This window comes from Ascaphus truei, chromosome 5, assembly GCF_040206685.1.
Source record: "Ascaphus truei isolate aAscTru1 chromosome 5, aAscTru1.hap1, whole genome shotgun sequence".
NCBI lineage: Eukaryota > Metazoa > Chordata > Amphibia > Anura > Ascaphidae > Ascaphus > Ascaphus truei.
The window spans coordinates 212,515,887-212,539,604 of NC_134487.1; the positions used below are offsets into that span (position 1 = coordinate 212,515,887).

The following is a 23,718-nucleotide window of genomic DNA, read 5'->3' on the forward strand; positions in this document are numbered from 1 at the left end:
ACCCACCAGGGAGGCCTACCCATCCACCCTTGGGGACAATACCCCCTTCACCCCCCTTCACAAAATCGTGTCCGGTTCTCCCACGTGTGCCCCTCTGTCCTTTCCAAGTTCCTTGCTGTGCGCATGCTTCCATCCAAATGATGTCATCACGTCGCATCCTCGGTCCTAATTGGCCCGTCTGTCTCACGATCTTTCCCTCTATTACCTCTGTCAGTCTAGAGAGTGGGGATCCAATCCACAAATGCTGTGCGCTTCAATCCGGATGATGTCATCACGTCGCGTCCTCGGTCGTGAATCCTAATTGGTCCGTCTGTCTCGCGATGTTTCCCTCTGGTCACTCCGTCAGTCTGGAGAGTGGGGATCACATCCACAAGTGCCGTGCGCATCACTCATCATATCACAATCCTTCTTTGCACCTTCTTTGCAGTAGCATCTGCGATTCTTTCCATCCTCCACCTTCATATTCAAGTTCATTGAGGAGGGATACGTGGCATGGGTATATCATTCACATGAAATAAAAAGACAGAGAGGACCATACTGAGTGTCCAGTCAATAAAAAGTGCTAAACCTACCACATTAAAAACACCACCCCCATAATACAATATGAGGAAGGGGAGGGGATTAGAGAAAATACCAAAATTGTCTATAATCAGATAAAGGTCACAAAAGTAAATGTCACAAAATAAGTGTAACAAAGAATGTGAAGAAATGAGGAGGAAATCACCATCATCATCATCAGCAGCAGCAGCAGCATCCAGTGATCCTATGGATTTGAGACAGAAAAAACAGGATATGCTCACATTGTCTGATGTTTAAAAAGCTATTACGGGACATATAATCATTGAGCCCATTAGGGAAAACAGTGTCAAGCGTGAATGTCCAAAACGCTTCTCTTTGTAGGAGAACAGTATCCTTATATGTCCCTGAGACAGATTTTTGCACATGTTCAATTCCCATTAATTTGAGGGATGACACCGTATGTTTAAGAACAGTGCAGTGAGCAATCAGCGCTGACTCCTCTTTCTTAGCATTAATTTTACTCCGGTGTTCAATAAACCGCGTCTCTAGCATCCTGCCAGTTTTACCAACGTATACTAGCCCATATGGGCATTTGATGGTATATATGACGTTGTTTGTGGTACATGTTAATCTATTATTGATTTTATATTTCTTCCCACTTCTAGGATGAAAAAATTCGTCCCCAGTATTTAAACTATTGCACATGGAGCATCCAAAGCATTTATAACAACTTGACTTAGGCTGGAGGAAGTGTGATGCGCTGTAATGTTTTTTGTCATCTGCACAGATCAAAATGTCCCTAATGTTTTGTCCTCTTCGATAAGAAAATCTAGGTTTTTCTTTGCATATCGTGCCTAGTGATTCATCATGCTGTAAAAGCCTCCAATGTTTATTAATGCAATTCTTAATAAACCTTCTGGCGGTAGTGTATTTGCTGACGATATTTATCCTTTCTGAGCTATCCCGTTGTGGATTTTCTATTAAGTCTCTCTCAAAGGCTTTATCAATAGTGGATGTCTTGTGTCCACGTACCAGGAATCTTGCTCTTATCTCATTCAAAGTCTCATCCAATTTTTCGGGTCTATCCACCCACCTGTTGCCCTTATTCATTGTGACAGCATATTTTTTAATGATGTAGGATGAAAACTTGAAGCCCATAATGTAGAATTCCTGTCAGTCGGTTTACGATACAGATCAGTATGTAAATGTAAGGAATCAGGGGCCACGTCCCCTACGACGTGACCCCCCTTTACCCACTACCACTACTGCAGCTGCTGCCCCTCATTGCTACCCCTGACGGCGCGCGGCACTTCCTGCTACTCACGTGCGGCCGCCATCTTGGACTCTCGTGCCGGCGTTACAGAGCGCGCATCTATCCCTGGCACTTGTAACACGCGCGCCATGCCTGCCTCCGCCCCCGGCTCAGCCCGGGAATTCTTGCCACGCCTCCTGCACTCTCAGCTGAGCCCTGTTACTCCCAACCTCTCAGGAGCTGCTTCTCATCACACCCCCGTCCGGATTGGTGGATACCGCTTTAAATACCCTGCTCTGTCACTTCCTCCTTGCTCTGCATATCTCCTTGCTTCCTCTGTAACGTAGTGAATGAGGATTGGAATACAGATTCGCTAGCGTCCAAAAAATGCACCATCAGTTCACCGAATGAAAAAAAAAGTTTATTAAGACTACATAAAATAGAAAATGGGGACAAACAAAAAACTAGTACATACAACCCTACGCGTTTCAGGCTCCTTAGAGCCCTTTCTCAAGGGGGATAATGGGGACTGAGAGTAGATCTCATATATATAGCCCCTCCTTTACAATTAACAGGCAGCTGGGATTGATCAACATAAAATTGATTAACAAACTTTAACACCTTGTATGCCTGATGACATAGATATAAAATCTTTGTAAGATGTTACAGGATAAATGCAAAACATTTTCTAATAGCCCAAAATAATTAGAGAATGAATAAATTCATACAATCATTAGAAGAAATAAAAAAAGCAGTGCATATATCTAAAGATTCACTAATTAATAAATTAAAATCTAGTGGTGATAAAGGTTATAAAGGGACATGGCATAGTCAATGAACAAAAGGGGAGGGGGAAGGGGGGGGGTTGGTTGGATGGAATAAATGAATACAAGGGGTAATCGTATCAAACATATGATATCAATGTAAATTAAATGATTAGTATATTATTGTCTCATGATCATAAATGATAACTTTGAAATGAAAAACAAGATCACCCGACGATGTTAATAACAAAAAAAAACAGATGTTGAAAAATGAAACCATAAAATAACATGATTAAACAGTTAGGGATTCAATATATTTAGCGTTCCTAAATAGTAAACGTATTAAAGAAAATATTTAAGGTCCCACTCTGTATTCAACCCTTTAGGAATTAGTGTATCAAGTGTAAAAATCCAGTGGGCCTCCCTACGGTAAAGTGTGGTAATTCTATCTCAGCCTCTATAATATATGGGAACTTGTTCGATAGCTATGCATCTAAAGTTAGTGAGAGACCCATCTTGGCATACACTAAAATGTTTTTATACAGGATGTATCTGATCTTTTTTAAGGATTAGTCACATATGTTCCAGAATCCTAAGTTTGAACATGCGTGTCGTTAGACCTATATATTTCTTATGACAACCGCAAGTCAGCATATAGATCACAAACTCTGTTCTGCAATTTATGAACATGGAAATGTTATAAGATCTAGTACACTCAATGTTCATAAAAACTGCAGATTTAGTGACATATTTGCAAATTTTACAGCGCCCACATGCAAAACATCCCTTTAATCTAGGGAAAATTTCTTTTTTTGTAATTGATATTTTTTTTTTGATTACACTTGGAGCTACTATGTTTCCTATTGTTTGTGATCTCTGAAAGACAAATCTAGGTCTCGTGGTGGTAATACTTCTAAGTAAGGGGTCAATGGTTAATATAGACCAGTGTTGATTTACAATGTTTCGAATCGCTTCAGCTTGCCTACTATATTTCGTGATGAAATATGGGGTATCCATGTTTGTGTTTGTTGTCTCTCTAGAGATATTACTACCAGAGTGTCTCTTGTTAGCTTGTTCTGTTGATCTGCATATCATCCCCTCTCTATTCTGTTGAAGGGCATTTTGATATGCTTCTTGTAAATTGGTTTTAGTATATCCTCTAGCAAGGAAACGGTTGGTTAACTCAATTGATCTTTTATGGAAATCTTCTAAATTAGAGCAATTCCTCCTTAGACGTATGAATTGCCCATAAGGTATCCCTTTAATGGGGCTACGGCTATGTGCACTGCCTGCATGTACAGTAGCAAGGTATTTTTTGCATTATCCTTGCGGAAGATGTCAGTACGAATCCGTTGATCCAAACCTACGTAAAGTTTCAAATCAAGGTAATGTATAAAGGTGGAGTGATAATGTGATGTAAAGTGTAAATTGAGCGTGTTAATATTAATAAAGTTAATAAACAATTTCAATTCCTCCACCGTCCCGCTCCAGATGATCAATAAGTCATCAATGAAGCGGCGGTAGAAGTGTATGTGGTGCCGAAAGGGGTTACTATCTCCAAACACGTGGGTCGCTTCCCACCAACCCATGAAAAGATTTGAATAGGAAGGTGCGAAGCAAGTGCCCATTGCAGTCCCACGTGTCTGGAGGTAGTAAGTGCCAGAAAATAAAAAAATTATTATGTGTGAGTAAAATGTGTATACAATCAAGTAAAAAGGCAGTGTGCAAAGGTGACAGTGATGGATCTAAATCTAAAAAGTGTCTCGTGGCTGAAATACCTTGTGCATGTGAAATGATAGAGTATAGCGAAGATACATCGAGAGTGACCCAAAGGAAATCAGGTGACCAGTGATAAATTTGAAATAAAGTGAGAAGATGTGAAGTGTCCAATAGGTGAGAAGATAAGGTGTGTACAATGGGTTGTAAATAATAATCAATGTAAATAGATAAGTGTTCACCCAGTGCCCCTATACTCGAAACGATTGGACGCCCTGGTGGTGTATCTAATGATTTGTGTACCTTAGGCAGGTGATGGAACACGGGAATAATTGGGTGCTGACAGTGCAGATAGTCCAACTCCTTAGGGGATAACAAACAGAGATCCTTCCCCACTTCTAACAACTCATTAAGTTCTTCTAGAAATTTGTTAGTTGGGTCAGAGGGTAGAATATCATAATATGTATTGTCATTTAATTGTCTAAAAGCTTCAGTTTGGTAACAGATATAGGGCCTCATGCAGTAAGCGTTGATAAGGGAATTATCACCATTTTATAGCCAAAATTGGGTTTGAGATTCAGTAAGCGCCGATAAGTGCTTGATTTCGCCAGGTTTCGGAGCCGATTATTTTGTTATGGCCAGTCGGCTGCCGATAAGCCTGTTTTCGCCACTGATCGCCACTTTTTTAAATCGGCTGGATTCAACAACAAAAAATCAGCTTATCGGGGCTGATCGGCACTACGAAATTGAGATGTTATGGCCGATTTCTCCCGCCAACTAAAGTTGGCAGTTTGGACGGGAGAACGATCGCTAAGGCTGCCGGAACGGCACTTAGAAAAAAAAAATCTTCTGTACATCAATGGAGTCAATGGAGCGGGGACGTATAACAGTATAGTACTGTTTACGTTTCATTGCTCACAATACAAACGTCATTTGCATTACAGTGTGGGGGGCATTCCCTGCATTGTGTCACGGCTGACGTGTATTATTTGCATAACATTATACTTTTACATGTTTTCAGCATTTGCGGGTCACATTACTCATCATGTGATGATGTGGCAAGGGAAAATACTATACTCAACTCTTAAAGGAGAACCTCACATCATAGCACACATTTTACTGAATTGATCGACAATTGTTTACATGATGTTACACATGTCACACATGTCACACATACACCGTATATTCATGTTCCTTTACATTACACAATGCTTGTAATGTGTCACGCATCTTTAAACGTTCATGTACATCTAAATTCTCATGTTTACATCTACGTTTGGTCCTCCCTATTTTCATGACGTCACTTATTGGACGCGCAATCACATTGCATATTTACATTATAACCGTTGCATTACAAGCACTTCAACCTAACTTATACGCACATGTACAGTAATTCATCATTGGGACACCTTGTAAACTCATTCTATAGCAACTATCCTCATTACAGAAATGCATGCATATGCACACGACTATTCATTGTTGGCAACATGTCACAATAACATGGCTAATTACACATGTTACACAAAACTTTTCCCACATCAATCTCAGCCTTTTTGTCTCATTACATGACTGACTCTTGCGTTCACAAGTTTTACATGCATTGCACATGCAACTATTTATTTGCAAGCAATGTTTCTACAAAGCATCACGTCACATCATTGGCAAATATCATCATTCCCTGCAGAATACACACAACAACTGCACACAGCTTGCCACACAAGTACTTTATTATGTTAATGTAAAACCTTGCATTTTACTATGTCACCTGACATCATCACATACCTATTTAAAGGACGCCCATTACCTGCTCATTCACAGCTACTCATTTCAAAATGTTGAGATTGTTTAGGAGACGGAGGAACATTCTTTTCTATGACATGCTTGATGATGAAGACAATCATATAGGGCAAGGGAGGGACACCGAGGGACAGTGACAGGGACAGTGACGCGGATACGACAGGGACAGGGAGAGGGACAGGCCGAGGGACAGGGAGAGGGACAGGAGATCAGAGGAGAAGACAGAGGAGACAAGTTGTGCCTCGTCCGCGTCTGTACAGGGAGAGAACCCTGTTAGATGGGATGAGTGAGGAGGAGATTGTAAGTCGCTATCGTTTGAGTTCAGCAGCAATCTTAGCTCTTTATCAGGAGATAAGGGGAGATTTAGATTTTTTCACAGCCAGAGGTCGTGCAGTCCCTGGGCTTGTTAAAATGCTGTGCTCATTACATTATCTTGCTTCCGCGTCATACCAGACAACTGTGGGCATAGTGGGCGGGGTCTCGCAATCTACATTCTCGCGGGCCTTGACCCAGTTTCTCTATGCACTCAATAGACGCGCTAGGAATTATATTCATTTTCCTACAGAGGCGACAGAGTGGCTGGAAGTCAGGACTGGCTTTTATAATATAGCAGGGATACCATGTGTGCTGGGTGCAATCGATTGCACACATGTTGCTTTGATTGCACCTAGTCAGAGTGAGCATGTGTACCGCAATCGGAAGCACTACCATTCACTCAATGTACAGGTGGTATGTGATGCGACGATGAGGATAATGCATGTGGTACCCAAATTCCCTGGTTCCAGTCACGATTCCTCTATCCTGAGGAACTCTTCAGTCTTCCATGCGTTCGAAGAGGGACATTTTGAACATGGTTGGCTGCTGGGTGAGTACACATTTACATGTTCTAACACAAAACACATTTTTATTTAGGAATGTTGGCATTGTACAATTTGATCACTAATGTCAGCTTATGTGTGCTCCATTCATTATAGGTGACTCAGGATACGGAATTAGGCCGTGGCTCTTGACTCCGGTGCTAAACCCTCAAACTGAAGCAGAGGAGAGGTACAATGCAGCCCATATATCTACAAGATCTGTTATAGAGAGGACATTTGGCCTACTCAAGACCAGATTTAGGTGTCTGGACAGAACTGGTGGGGCTCTTCTATACAAGCCTCAAAAAGTCTCTGATATTATCCTTGCCTGTTGCATTTTGCACAATGTTGCACTCAGGCACAATGTACAATCAGACCTAGCTGAGCCTTTGGTAGACGAGCATCCCACCCATGTAGCTGCAGAAAAGAACAAACAGCCAGTGGTGGCCAGACACGCCAGAATCTCATCAATTCATTTTTTTCTTGTAAGTAAAAACATATATGTTCCAAGTTCTACTTTTATACTTACATTATGTTATCTTAACAATAATGTTTTTTTATATAACCTTCTGTTAGGACACAGATGAATATGGGTTGCACACCTTTCTTTTCTCTGCTGTGTGCACAAAGGGATGTGGCACCGGTATGTTATTGTTGCACAGGTTATATAATCCCTCTTCAATTGTACTTTAGTTGTGTGTATGTGAATACAACTGGGGTAACAAAGCACTAATATTTTAGCATTGTGTTGTTCCTTATGCTAACACAATACACATATTATGCCCATACTCATTCATGCTTCTAGTATGCTTACATACAATGTTATTGGTGCAGTGTAACATGTACATCCATATGATGTGTACACCAGGCTCATTTACATTTTGAATGTGATTAAATATACATGGTGTTGCACATTTAACACCAAATACACACTTTGCTGTGTTGTTTACGGTACTGAAGATGGCATGTCAATGTTTGCAATTTATATATTGTTCCTTTGCATTATAGGTATATCTCCAGTATGACTGATCATGGTATGTATATTTGCTGACATCTCTCATAAGATGTGCCTACCTCAATCTTCCTATAATTATTTGAAGTAAAAACACAACATATTGTTTTAAAGACAAATGTAACATACATGTACTTTCTGTATCATGTATATGCATTTAGCTACTCTTGAGCTTTCATGTGCATTGAATTAGAAAATGATTACTCACATTTTATCACATTTTATGTATGTTTCCTTATAAATTCCATTCATGTAATATAGAGCTGTTTGGAGAAAAGGGGATAACTGTACTTATTTGTTTACTTACGGGAGCTCATTCATCACGGATGAAATTGACTGATCATAACACTCCATGCATGAATGCCTGTAATCACAACAATGCGTACTACATCTTATATTTAGCAATGTAGGTGTTTTTTAATGCTAGGAATTAATAGTCAACATGAATTTAAATTTGTGACATGTGTATGTATAAGTCACACGTGTGTGGATGTGTCCTACATGTACCAAGTGTAAAACTGTGAACAGAAAACACTATTTTGTTGCAAATGTTACTGTCATTTAGCATTTCTAATTTACCTATATGACAATGTTGGTAATATTTTTGCTATATAATTCACGTCACTTCATCATTATCATGATGATAATTATCAAGTATTCTCACAATTGTAACGTCAATCACGTGCACATTAGCATAGACACACTTTTTAAGACAACTGTTTGTGTCTGAATCAATTTGTGTAGGATCCATGTATAACACCGACAAATGATAACACCAGCTTTATTATGGTAGCTTATATCATCATAATGACTATACGATGTATTTTTAGAAAGTTTAATAAACACAGTAAACTATAGTTATTTAGGTTAATGAAATATACACAGAAACGTACTTCATTACATGATGTTGATGTCATATTCAGAACATCATGCATTGTAGGGGACCACAACATCTGGCCAATGACATTAATTGCTACAGTCCCAAACCATTTTATCAACATACCCATGTAACAAGAGATTTTTAACAATAAAGGGCTAGTTGGTTGTAAGTGTCCTTTACATTGGGAGAAGGAGTGGCTCAGTGAGTAAAGACACACACTGGCACTGAGAGTTTGAAGCAGGGGAGTCTGGTTCAATTCCCGGTGTCGGCTCCTTGTGATCTTGGCCAAATCACTTTATCTCCCTGTGCCTCAGGCGGCCAAAAATAAATTGTAAGTTCCACGGGCCAGGGACCTGAGCCTGAAAAATGTGTCTGTAAAGCGCTGTGTACAACTAGCAGCGCTATACATGAACATGCTCATATTATAATTATTATTATTATTCTTATTATTATTGTTACATAGTTTCGACAGTCATACGTTCCATTACACAATAGAATACACAAATGTGTTAGCAGAGTGGGAATGGTTGTTATATATAAAACACACCATGCCATAAAATGATAGTAGTCATTAAAGAACACTCAATAAAAATTCATGAGGCACTATTTTGCAACATCATTATGTTAATTAAGTGCTTATGCAATATAGGCATAAGTGTATCACATTTTTAATTGTTTGTTAATAAGCGCTGCAAGCAATATAAAATTAGTTCCATATGTAGTATAGTAGTCGGTGGCTCCTCCTCACAATCATCTCATATAAAGGTAGACTCTTCTGAAATCATACATTGATCCGATTGTATCTTCCCCGACATCTCTGAAATACAGCAAACACATGATGGTCAAAGATGGCACCTTACTATATATGTATCCGTGACAACGCGTTACACAGCTCTATATGATTGTGTACATACACACGTCACTCACTTATATTTTAGAAGTACAAGTGTACATCAGTATGTAATGTTTCCTTAAATTTGTAGCAGGCATAACTATGTATATGATGCGAACGTTGCCTGTATACTGAAAAATGTGCGCGCACATCTTAGTGTGCGCACGCACTTCAGGCTTGGCTGCACTAACTGTTTGCGCATGCGCAAAACAAAGCGTACGTTGTGCGTTCAATACAGGTTGAAAATATGATTAAACATACAATCTTTATTTCAAATACAATGAATACGAAACTACATTCGTTCTAAACGAGTACATCTGTATTCTTTTTAAACAGACGTGTTTGGACAGAAAGGACGGCCGATAACACAATGCGCAAATGCAATACGTGTGACGTCATGTTAAACCAGCGTGAAACGCACGCTAACACTCCTCCCACTCAATTAACATTCGGCTAACGCCCAGTGTACGCCCCCACTGTATGACACACTGCAGTTACCGTTACTATAACAAAACATGACAGCCAATAGGCTTTGAGGCGCGCACGTCGCTTGGGGGCGGGACTTACATCCGTAATCCTTTTTAAGGACGCCTTGGGCCATGACAAGGGTCCCACGTCATACGTGGTGGACCCGCTTTTAAATGTTGTAGATGTAGCATGATAACAAAACAGGTATGTGTTAGAGTTATGGTAAAATTTTGCTAATATGTTTAAAGTGATAGGAAAGTACGTATATTTATTCCGTCAGCAATGTGTACTACTCTTTCAGGTTCTACTATATTGTATTCGGAAACAATTTGTTTGTGATCGCTACATGTTATGCAGTCTGCTATGTTACGCTGTATCCACGCATTGAAAGGGAAAATGGTGGTTAGACAAAAAAAAAAATGTAAACGCAGAGTCAACGCATAACGATTGTTATATTTACCATTCTTCTAGAATTAACTCTTCGTCTGCCTGCAACTGGTCACTCCAGAAATGCAAGGCATTTTCATCCATGCTTGACCCAAACGCTGAATCCAGTATGAAACACATCTCCTCCATGAAGCGCTCATAGGAATCGCCACTGCTTTCTTCAAACAATTGGTCGGGAGGTATGTTCATTTCTTCGGGTACCCATTCCAATGCATTTTCAGCTGAAAGGCTTGGTACAGAATCATAGTAGTTATGTTCATGTACAATGTGGGTTTCAGGAATGGAGGGTGCAGATATTGCAGCAGCTATCGATTCACACGGAACAGTAGTAGCGGATCCATTGCTATTGGCATTAGGAATAAATATGCCTTTAACCACAATATATGTGCCTTCTTTCACGGTGAAATGTTTTTCTTTGGCAATCTTCCAGAAACCATAGTTGTGTTCTAGCTTATCCTGCACACGTTCAAAAAAGTCATTTGTTGATAAAGTGAATCTTATTGATGAATTAAAATTGCGCGCATGCCGACGGTTTTGGTAATAAGGATATTTTGCTCGAATCAAATCATAGATTTGGCGTGTGCTTGCTTGATGTCCGCAAGTTGATAAAATAGCTTCTGAAATCATGTATTTATAACCTAAATTCGGATTCATAATTGTCACCAATTCATCAGCCATTGCAGAGTAGCACAAAAGATGTGTGCAGGTATCTGTTCTTTGCTCATCAAAATGAAACTGCTCAGTGGCTAACAAATTGCTGTGTTTCCTTTTCAAGGTCAACAAAAGTATAAACTGTAACTCCTTATTTCAAACGCCAATTGGATTTCTAGTTATAATTGCTTGAAGATTTGTGGTTTGTGATAGCCGCATGTGGGACAAACATGTATCCTTTTTTTATCTCCTTTTTGAAAAAATTAGTACACTTTTCATTCAGTAACATTGAGTTTTCTTGCAAAATAACAAAGACCACTGTGTGAAAATAGTGCTTAGACAGCCATATCAGTAAATTCACACACCTGCAAAATGAAATGTTTTTTTCCCACATCCATTTCTGTGTGTATTTGAAAGTCTGTTTAAGTCCCTGTCTGCATGAGTTTAAATACGTGTGTATCTATATATATATATATAAATATATCTATCTCATAAATATATATATATATATAAAGTGTATATTGTACTATGTGTATGTGTATGTGTATGTGTATGTGTATGTGTATATATATATATATATATATATATATATATATATATATATATATATATATATATATATATATATATATATAATATATAAAAAAAAAATTTGTTTTTTATATATATATATATATATATATATATATATATATATATATATATATATAAAAAAGTAATTTTTTTTTTTTTTTTTTAAATATTGCTGGAGTACACACAACATATTGATGGCAGTAAGTAGGCCTTGTATGAAACCTATTTAAATGGTGATAAACATGAGTGAATTAAGTAATAAACATTTGTTTGCGCCCAATAATGTTAGAGGCTCACACTTAGTATACTTCTCAAACATTAGGCCTGTATTATTAAAATACTGTGTTTTCACAAGGAAGCATGAAGTGTATGTTTCTTGTAAATACATCTATACCAGTTTAGATAGCACTATATATACACACACACACACACACACACACACAGTGTGTGTCTGTGTGTCTGTGTGTGTGTGCATATATCAATACATACTACATATATATTAGTATCAATTCAGAGATGTTCTTGAAACAAGAACACATAAATGATTAAAGGACAACATTACAATGGGCAGCAAAGGTAAGTAATATGTAACACAAAATCCTGCTGTACACGTACAAGAAAGATGTTTGCAGTTAAATAGGTGCTTTTATAATTGCATGAAAATAATATGCACATGCAATGATTACATCAATTAACACACCCAAATGCAATGTTTTGCTGCAAAGTCAATGGCAGCTTCTCTAAACTTAGCAACTGGCTCCTGGTGGACCATTACTGAACAGACGATTAAAACATAAATATTTAGAACACTATTCATTAATTAGGAGTGTTCACATTTCCAAAACTTCACGTGTACAAGAACATACTTGAAAGTTTGGAAACAACACAGTCTTCAGCATACATACAATAGTAATTAGATAATGTGAAGTCAACAAAACAAGGCCAAAGACATATTTTCTGAATTATAACATTTATTTTTTTTGTTCCTTTTGCGAGCGAGTAACAGGCCTGCTTGTTGTCTCTTGAATTTTCCTTTTTCTTTTGCCACCAACTTTAGGCACAGCAGAGCCACTTTGAGTGGCCTCTGGCACTTCACGGGCAGGGCTTGTGGGCAGTGACTCACCTACAGGGCTTTTGGGCAGTGACTGTTCACCTACGGGGCTTGTGGCCAGTGACTCACCTACAGGGCTTGTGGCCAGTGATTCACCTACAGGGCTTTTGGGCAGTGATTCACCTACAGGGCTTTTGGGCAGTGATTCACCTACAGGGCTTTTGGGCAGTGATTCACCTACAGGGCTTTTGGGCAGTGATTCACCTACAGGGCTTTTGGGCAGTGATTCACCTACAGGGCTTTTGGCCAGTGATTCACCTACAGGGCTTTTGGGCAGTGATTCACCTACAGGGCTTTTGGGTAGTGACTGTTCACGGACAGGGCTTGTGCCCACTGACACATGTGAGCTAGTTGGTAGACACTGCACAAGTGATGGTTGGTCTGTTTCATGTGTGTCTTTTGTTGTTTTTGACCAAAAACTGGTCAGTAGTAACTGCTTGTATTTTGTTTTTGTGGGCTCCTTTGTAGGTGTCAGCTGCTGATTTTGTACAGATGGCAGTGGTAGTATGTCGTCAGGAACCTGCACAGCAATCTCTGCTACTTGACCGGTAACATTTGGGCCTGGTGAATGAATATCAGATGAATGTGGTGAAAACTGACCTGCATGAACAGATCCTGGCTGGGAGGTGTTGAATTGTGGTACATTAGTCATTCTCCAGTAATTAGCTTGTGTTTGCTGAACAACTAATGCTTCGAATGAGGTGTTGATTTTTTGCAACTGTTTCGGCACTTCAATGAAGACTCTGTGGAGATGTGCCAATTGTGAAACTGTTTCTTCCTGCAGTGCAATCATCCTTTCCAGCACTGTCATGAAGTCAGAATGGCGACGATTTTCTGCTTCCACAATTTTTCCCTCAGAAGCTACAATTGCATCGTATGTCGTATTTGCTGGACGATTTGCCGGTAAAACAGTTTCAATTGGAACGTCTTCATGGTCACTTGCTTCTATTTGTGTGTGTATGGCGGTGGCGTCATCATCATCATCATCATAATCCTCTTCATCATGTTCTACAAATAAATGTACAAATTATTAAATGTCATGTTAATCTCTGCTGTGTTACTATGTAATTGTACTGTGTCATAAGTAACAACTAACATGTTTCCATACGTTTTATAACCTCACATTAAAAACTACCTTGACTTAAGAATAATGTTTGGACTCAGAATGAAATATGAGTGAATGAAAACTTGCTGTAAACTCACAACTCCTACATGATAGTTAACATCACTAACACAATACAAGTTGCCTTACACTTCATTTTCACTGACACTAAGTAATCCTATTTAAAGAAGATGTGCAAAACAAATAATGAACATGACAACATAACATATAGAAGAGCACATATTATATGGCCACCAACTGATACACTCACCTTCTAGGTGTGTTGAGCTGGCTGACCCAGGTGAAGACACTTGTTCAGTCTCAGGTGACACATGTCCTTCAGGGGCAACTATATATAACAATAACATAAGTTTTACATTTACATGTGTAAATATTGAACAAACAGTTATTGTATGTTCTGTATTTATGAGTACCTAACAGCATCATTTCCTTAACCCAAAATGTGTGTGTGAAAGTGAACATAAATAGTTGTAATAACAATGTACATGCCTGTGTACTTAGAAGTTTTGAGTTCCCTAACATACAACATACTATGGTTCTGCAGTAATGCGTGAGGAAAAATACATTAAATTTGTACATAAAAATCATATGTTGTGTAGTGATATCAGTATCATAATGTACATAACTATCATGAGATGACCATTCACAATGGTTATCATGAAGGTGGTCATATTGCAAAAAGTGTTGCTTTTGGTAGAGGATATGTGTGGTACATTAATATAAGATGTGGCACACATGAATGTGGCTGTGACTAAACAAGACAACACATGCAGTGTGTGATAATGTGTCGTTGATAGTAGTTCAACTATAGATATGAGTGAACTAATGTGTGACGTACGGTTTGATAAGTAATGAGTTGTTGGGGCATTTAGTAGCTAAAGTGAAGCTTTCAAATGAGTGTGATTAACTTCAGTTGTGCTAGTCAGGTTGTAAGAACGGTATTCCCTTCCCCAAAAAGCCTAATGAGCCACACCTTTCAATTACTTGAAACAGGTGAAAATGGTGTGAACTAAGTTGCCCCTAAAATGAGGCTGTAATTAGTGTGTGTGCTGAACCCCACCCCCTCTGTTGAAGTGTATGCTGTGATGAGATATTAATTGCAGCTGCTTTAACACAATGGTAGATGAGCTAAATAGTCGTGTGCAGTTTTGAAGTTATGAAAACAATGACATAAAATATGATACGTGTGCCTCATTATGCTGTCTGTATATGAGTTAAAGCAAAAATGGACCTTTTCATAAACAACTATAGATGTGTTAGTGCAAGTGATGTTTGTAGGCCGTTGCATGCAATATATTTGATGCATGCTTAAAATAGGCAGTAATGTCATGTTTGTCGGAGTAAAATAAATAAATACACAATAATATTCTACATATTTCTGTTCTGTACCTGTAGCTAGTAATAATTTCTCATTAACATGTGTTACACATGTGTACTACCCTGTTGTTCCCCATCTTCGCCCACTATCAATTGCTTCCACTGCAGCAATGCATTTTGGGAATTCACATGTAAATGAGCACGCAATGGCACGTGCTATATTAGTTACTGCTTTTAGTAGGACTACAACATATATGTCTATTTAGATATATATATATATACAGAATCAGACATATACATATATAGATGCAGGTATGCTTATATTGTGAAGACAGTATAAAAAGCAGTGTAACTATGCAAAATAACTGTAAGCAACGACACGCCTAGTACAGTAATATTTCTCACCTGGTGGAAATTGTGAGGGGTAAATTCCTATATCACGGTCACCAGGTAAGCCTTCCACGACGACGGGAAGTAATTTTGCCCGAAGCAGCTCCTCCAATGGACTTAATATGAGACGTTGTGGTGTGGGCCCACCTCCAGTGCCAGTAGCATGCACGCGTTGGTGTTGTATTTTCTTTTTCAATTTGGACCTAATATCATCAAATCTCTTGTGACAATTCCGCTTGTCCCTCACATGATTCCCACACGCATTGACACCAATGACTATTGTGTCCCACATTTCTTTTCTGCTTGCTGAACTTGTCCGCCCTTGAAAAACATATCAAATATATGAGGTAAATGAATAATAATATAAGCACCAGTTTCCTACACTGCTAGCTGTTCCAAGAGATAGCAAACATGCTGTTTTATGTGTAATATGTGAAGCACATGAGCATTCACTACTAAACCTATACATGTAAGCAAGGTTGCATTCATATTGTATGCAGTTATGGCAAATTGACCGCCTGTGTTTAGTTGTCCTTGTAAGGCATGATAAAAAGCTGTGTTTCCAGACTAATTAACATAGAAAGATATTGTGAAGCCATATTTGCATATGAACAAAACTCAGATGACCTAGGATCACATGTATTTGAATAATAAATGTAAATGTACACTTACCTAGTAAATGTCCATATATACTGTCATAGTGCTCCAGAATGCCAGTGACAAGAGCTGTATTTTCCTGGTCATTGAAGCGAGGATTACGTGGCTTCTCCACACGTTTCTTCCGAGCAGGTTTAGGGTCAGAGCTTGGCTGGTGCTGACTGGACTCTCCTTCTTCCAATGGAAGAGCCTCCAAAAGCTGCCCACCAGCAAGCACGCCACCACCATCCACCCCATCAGCAACTGCGCCACCAGCAGCACTCCCAGCACCAGCACTCCCACTCCTAGCACCAGCACTCACACTCCTAGCACCAGCACTCCCAGCACCAGCACTCCCACTCCCAGCAACAGCACTCCCACTCCCAGCACCAGCACTCCCACTCCCAGCAACAGCACTCCCACTCCCAGCAACAGCACTCCCACTCCCAGCAACAGCACTCCCACTCCCAGCAACACCACTCGCAGCACCAGCACTCCCACTCCCTGCAACACCACTCTCACTCTCAGCAACATCACTCCCCTGAACAGTACGTTCACTCCGACGCGTACTCCCACGAGTAGCACTCCCACTCCCACCAGCATCACTCTTCCCACGCTTTGCGGGCATACTTTCAGCACTCACAAAAAACAGACAATAAATGTACAGCCAATCACACGAAACACTTCCACATATAAAACAAGACAAAGATGTAAACAAAACAACAATGGACAAAGCTCACCCAATACACAACAAGTCTCTCAGTCAATATGCAAATGTTCAAACAGCCAGCTCTGTGCGTCTCTCTCTCTCTCACTCCCAACAACACAGAGAATGAATAGCAGTACACGTTGCCTTTAAATATGGCGCGCAATCCAAAACATGCTTGTTTCGCCTGATTCAGCAAGATTTGTGATTGGGCAACCTAACAGCACCCCGCCACGCACGCCGATACACCTGTGTGTGATCGGCTAATCATCGTGAGAGTGGGCGGATTTGTTTTCGGGTTGATTTTGAATGTATTCGGCACTTACTGCATACGGAGAGGAAAAAACGCCAATAACATGACTAATCGGTAAGATTGCCGATTTCACATAATCGACGCTTACTGCATGAGGCCCATAGTCCCTAACTACGACTGCGCCCCCCTTATCCGCTTTTTTGATAACGATATTTTCGTTGTTTTTGAGGGTGGATAGCGCATGTCTAAGTTCTGGACTTAGGTTATCTCTGTTATTAGGCTTAATAGAAAATTGTATACCCTTTGACAAAAGAAGCAAATCTCTCTGAACTGCTTGGCTAAATAATTCAATGGCTGTACCGCTTACATTATCTGGAATAAACTTAGATTTGTTATGTAATCCTGATGGCTTCCTACCTAGAAAGTTCAGATCTGGATCATATGATGTTACATTTTCTTCTAATAATCCTATCATATCATTCAAAAAACAATGTTCCTTAAAGGTAAGTTGGTTATTGATATCAAAAAGTTTTACATTAGACTCATCATCTTTGTTAACATCAATCTTTTGGATTTCGATCTTTTTCTCCACATTGATCTCTTTCTGTTTAAAGAATCTTTTTAATGAAAGTTTTCTAGTAAACTTAAATAAATCAACTGTAGTGGAGAAAAGGTCGAAATCTTTATCTGGAGAAAACGTTAAGCCCAGATCCAAAACTTGTAATTCTGATCTCGTGAGTACATGTTTAGACAGATTAATCACATTGGTCTCATTAATATTTATTGTCGTCTCTTTTTCACAGGTTGTCCCCCTAAATTTGGCTTTGGATTTATGTCTCCTCTTTCTTCGTTTTTTGACCTAGTTTGGCCTTTTGAGACAGGATTGGGATTACTGTGGGTGTGTCTTGTAATAGGAGCCTCTTCAGTAGAGGAGGCTAAAGTGTCATATTCAGAAAAAGACACCCCATGTGTACCCCATGTGTACCTGACTCATTAGAATGTGAGTACATTATTTTATTGATATAAAATCTTTATACCTTGAGTGATCTGTGCTATGCCAGTCTCTTTCTCGCACTTCATCCTGAGGACCTGATCTACTCTGATGAAAACTGCACCACCCATCTGCCACTGACTGTTTGCGAACCTATTTCTATATTGACGATCATAAAAATCTTCTTTATATCGAAAATGCACGTCGTCTGGGGTCTCGTCAAGCCCGTTGGGCACTATTTTTCTCAAGATTTAATTATACTCTGTCTTATATTCCCAGTTCTAAGAACACAAAAGCTGATGCCTTGTCCCGACAATTTTCTCCTGTGGAAAGATCCGAAGAAACCCCTGAAACTATCGTACACTCTAAGTTTATAATTTCCGCCAACTCATTTGACATTCTTGAAAAAATCATTGAAGCTCAAACACAAATTCTGAGTGGTCTAGAGGTACCGAAAGGAACGCTTTATGCTGCACCTAGGTTTCATCAAAAGATACTAGAATGGGGCCACTCCGTCTGTTCAGACGGCCATCCCGGCTTCAAAAGAACTTTGGATCTTATCAAGCGTACTTTTTGGTGGCTGTAACAACCTGGGAGTCACGCCGCCCTCGGCGTGCTCCCCACTCACCCGCAGCTCCGCTGGGTCCTCCCGCGCCACGCAAGCAGCCTCCCTCCAGGACGCCGATTGCCGCTCCACTTGGGTGCGCGCGCACGCCGGTGTCCCTCTTCTAGTGCCGGTCCTGTGGGCATGCCCGGTCACGCGCCCGCAAGCGCAGCCACACGAAGGCGCAGCCACACGGAGGCGCACCAGTCTCTTAGAGGCACAACACCCCAAACTATTGCTGCAATCAAATGCAGCCTTTCTACTGGGCTCTATAGCTCCTCCCCCGGAGCCCTTCTGGACCTATCCCTGTTGCAGCCTGGCCAATCCACACCCCTCCACCTTGCTACCATGCCATTGGACCCTCTCACCTATATATACCCTGTGGTGTCACTATCTCGTCGGCTGAGCATAGAACCAGTTGTTCTCAACACTCTCTGCCTCCCTAGTCCTGTCTTGTCTTGTCTTGCAGTCTTCCTCGTGTACCGAACAGGCTTCCTCTTTGACACTCTGCACCTCTGGCATCCCGAACTTGGCATACGGCAATACGACTCTCCGCACCTCTGGCATCCCGAACTTGGCATACGGCAATACGACTCTCTGCACATCTGGCACCCCGAAATCGGCATACGGTAAAACGATTACGTCTCTCTCTCTAACCCCGGACTTGGCTAACAGTACCCATCTGCCCCAGCCCGGACATCCAGACCATTCTACTCTCAAGACGTGCCCTCGTGGCTGTGAGTGGCGTTATATCCTTTCCCACCTCAGTACCGTGGTCCCGCCTCGTTTGTGGTGAGCACTACCTGACATTATGCTCAGCCCAACAAACATGGACCCCGCTGAGGTGGAGCGTACTTTGACTTCACACACTAATCTCTTCGCCAGGCTAGAAACTTATCTGGAACAAAATGATAGGCGGATGGATTTGCTTCAGCAGAGCCTTCATTCCCTTACCGTTCAAGCCCAGGCTTCCAGTCTAGGACCTTCGCCAATGGCCTCAGCTCCCTCCGCAGCTGTCTTCGCATTCCCTCCGTCTGCAATGGAACCCCGAATCCCGACCCCCAAACGCTATGCTGTGGACCCTCAAGGATGTAGGGGCTTCCTAATCAGTGTTTCATTCAATTTCAACTCTCACTCTCTCGTTTTGTCTCTTAAAGCTCTAAGGTTGCTTATATCGTGGCTCTTCTCTCCGACGAGGTGCTGGCCTGGGCCTCCCCCATTTGGGAACAACAGTCTCCCAACACACAGGACATCGACCTCTTCGCCCGAGAGTTCCGAAAGGTCTTTGACACACCTGGACGGCAATTAACGGCAGCTTCCTCTCTCTTCCACATAACCCAGGCAGATTGTCCAGTCGCCCGGTACGCTGTGGAGTTCCACACCATTGCAGCTGAGACAGGGTGGAACAATGAAGCACTATCTTCGGCATTTTGGCAGGGTCTGTCGGAGCCCCTAAAGGATGAGCTTGCAGCGCAGGAACGTCCTACAGACCTAGAGGATTTGATCGCCCTATGTATCCGGGTGGACCAGCGTCTGCAGGAGCAGAAGACTGAGCGTTCTCGTCACTGTCTACGGGTTTCAAGGTCTCCCGTTCCACCATTCGTTTCCCCAGTACCTCTGTCTTTGACGTCCCGGAACCAATGCAATTGGGAGGGAATAAGCTGTCCTCTGCCGAAAAACAACGCCGGTGCTGTGCTGGTCTCTGTATGTACTGCAGCAATTCCGGTCACTTGGTGCTCCAGTGTCCCCACAAGCCAGGAATCGCCAAATCCCAATTAGCCCCCGGGGAGTCTCGTTGGGAACACTGCCCCTCTCTCCCATCATCAAGGATGTCCTTCCCACCAGGATCTTGCTGCCAGTGACGCTGTGTGGAGAGGGGTTCCATACTCAAGCACTGGCATTCGTGGATTCTGGCTCCGCAGGCAATTTCGTTGATCAGCAGAACGGAACAAGATTCCACTTACCTGCAAGAGGATTCCAGTGGGCCTGGAGGCCATTGATGGTTGACCACTCCAGCTGGCCTTCATCACGCTGCAGACGGTGCCTCATCAACTGCTGTTCGTCGGGGTTCATACGGAGACCATTACCCTCGATGTCATTCACACTCCTTCCGACAAGCTGATCCTTGGTCTTCCTTGACTCCAACTCCATAATCCTCACATCGACTGGACCAACCGGGAACCTATCCAGTGGGGTGCTCAATGTGCCAAGACCTGTACCAGGCTGCCCCAGAGGGTAGGAGGTTTGAGTACCATGCCAGAGGAGGTCAACTCCTTGCCCTTAGTTTATTTGGAATTCTGCGATTTTTTCGACAAGGCACGATCCGAGGTCCTACCTCCGCACCAACCCTTTGACTGTCCTATCGACCTGCTGCCCGGCGCAGTCCTTTCCAGGGGGTAATCTTATCCACTTTTTCTTCCAGAGACTAAAGCCATGAACAGTTACATTGCGGAGAATTTGGAGAGGGGTTTCATCAGAAAATCTTCTTCCCCAGTCGGAGCGGGCTTCTTTTTTGTAAAGAAGAAGGATGGGTCTCTTCGCCCATGCATCGATTACCGGGACTTGAATAAAATCATGCGCAAAACCCGCTACCTGCTGCCTTTGATTTTGGAGCTCTTTGACCGCCTTCAAGGAGCAACCATTTTTTCTAAATTGGACTTACGGGGCGCTTACAATTTGGTAAGGATACGCGAGGGGGATGAGTGGAAGACTGCGTTCAACACCCATGATGGCCATTACGAATACCTGGTCATGCCCTTTGGCCTGTGAAAAGCGCCAGCAGTTTTTCAGGACTTCGTCAATGAAATGTTCCGGAATATTCTTAACAAACTTCTCATCGTTTACTTAGACAACATCCTAATCTTTTCTAAATCCGTCCAAGAGCACATTAAACACGTTCAGCAGGTACTGTTACGCCTCCGGGAGAACCATCTCTTTGCGAAATTGGAGAAGAGCCAATTTCATCTGACGTCCGTGGCGTTCCTGGGATACATTATCTCTGACTCTGGATTCACTATGGATCCAGCGAAACTAAAGGCCATTCTGGACTGACCCCGTCTGACCACCCTTAAAGCCGTGCAACATTTTCTAGGTTTCGCAAACTAATACCGTCGCTTCACTCGCAATTTTCCACCACGGTATCTCCCATCACTGCTCTAACAAAAAAAGGTGCAGATCCCTCATCGTGGCCCGGAACCGCCATTCAAGCATTCAATCTTCTCAAGAAGGCTTTCGTGTCTGCCCCTATCCTCACCCACCCAGATCCTAAACTCCTGTTTACCCTGGAAGTGGATGCCTCTGACGTCGGGGCTGGCGCCATTTTGTCTCAAAGGTCTTCGCCCTTAGCCAGATTACACCCTTGTGCCTTCTTTTCAAAGAAATTTTCTTCCGCAGAACGGAATTATGATGTCAGAAACCGGGAACTCTTGGCAATCAAGTTGGCATTAGAGGAATGGAGACACCTCTTAGAAGGCACGGAATCCCCCATAACCATCCTCACTGACCATAAAATTCTGCTCTACTTAGAAGGGGCACGTCGACTGAGCGCCCGACATGCCTGCTGGGTGTTATTCTTCTCCCGGTTCAATTATTTCATCTCCTTCGTTCCAGGCTCCAAAAACCTGAAGGCAGATGCCCTGTCTCGACAGTTCCTTGCAGAGGATAGGTCTGAAGAGCGGCTAGAGACGATAATTCCTTCTAAGTTTATCGTATCCGCCAACAACTTTGACGTCATGGACAATATCCGATCCGAGCAATAACAGGCTCCTATGGGTCTCATGATCCCAGAGGGAAGACTCTACACCACACAGCAACATCGCAAGAGAGTCCTCGAGTGGTGCCATTCCTCTAAATCGGCAGGAAACCCAGGGATGCGGAAAACTAGCGACCTCATCCAACAAACCTTCTGGTGGCCAGGGATGTCTAAAGATGTGGAGGAGTTTGTGAAGGCGTGTGGCACATGTGCTCGCAACAAAGTACCCCGGGTTAAACCTGCAGGTCTTCTTCTTCCATTACCCATCCCAGATCGGCCTTAGAATCATATTTCTATGGATTTTATCGTGGATATTCCAACTTCTAAAGGGATGAATAATATTCTTGTTGTTATTGATCGCTTTTCCAAGCAGACTCACCTTGTTCCCTTGAGGGGTCTTCCGAATTCCCCCAGGCTCGCGGATGTTTTCATCCAGGAAATCTTTCGTCTCCATGGAGTGCCGTCGACCATCGTCTCGGATAGGGGGTCCCAACTCATTTCAAAATTTTGGCGAGCCTTTTCACTAAAAATGGGCATTTCATTACAATTCTCCTCAGGATACCACCCACAGACCAATGGGCAGACGGAGAGAGCCAATCAAAACCTGGAACAATACCTTCAAGTTTTCGTAACCAATACACAGGACGATTGGGTGGATCTGCTACCTTGGGCCGAGTTTGCCCTCAACTCCCTACATAATGACTCCACTCAAGAATCACCCTTTTTTGTAAATTTCTGGTTTCACCCATCCCGCTTACCCTCCTCTCCCTTATCCTCTGGGGTACCAGCGGTTGACAAATGTATCACCTGCCTAAAAAACCTAAGGAGGAAGATTCAGGAGAACCTAAAAGTGGCCACTGGAAGACAGAAATTCCAGGCAGACCGTCATCGACGCCAATTCCGGAATTCTCCTCTGGAGACAGGGTGTGGCTTTCATCAAAGAATATATGACTAAAAGTCCCCACTATGAAGCTGGCACCCAGATTCCTTGGTCCCTTTTCCGTGGTT

At 41.8% G+C, this 23,718-nt stretch overlaps 1 protein-coding gene across 1 annotated transcript; it reads right to left on the reverse strand.

Annotated features, from left to right (window-relative positions):
* Nucleotides 1-215: 215 nt before the first annotated feature.
* LOC142494714 (uncharacterized) lies at nucleotides 216-21,110 on the reverse strand. The gene is made up of 7 exons (XM_075599149.1): nucleotides 20,924-21,110; nucleotides 17,782-18,051; nucleotides 15,785-16,090; nucleotides 14,313-14,390; nucleotides 13,040-13,947; nucleotides 725-763; nucleotides 216-347 (listed from the first exon to the last, which is right to left on the reverse strand). The coding sequence occupies exons 1-7, from the start codon at nucleotides 21,108-21,110 to the stop codon at nucleotides 216-218; spliced, it is 1,920 nt and encodes a 639-aa protein (XP_075455264.1).
* Between the last annotated feature and the right edge of the window lie 2,608 nt (nucleotides 21,111-23,718).

Coding starts and splice junctions, on each gene's coding strand:
- LOC142494714 (XM_075599149.1), bottom strand. CDS start 21,110: ATGGAGTTGGAGTCAAGGAAGACCAAGGATCAGCTTGTCGGAAGGAGT. Junction 13,948..14,312: donor CAGCTCAACACACCTAGAAG/GTGAGTGTATCA, acceptor ATTTATTTGTAG/AACATGATGAAGAGGATTAT. Junction 348..724: donor TGCTGCTGATGATGATGATG/GTGATTTCCTCC, acceptor CCCACTCTCCAG/ACTGACGGAGTGACCAGAGG.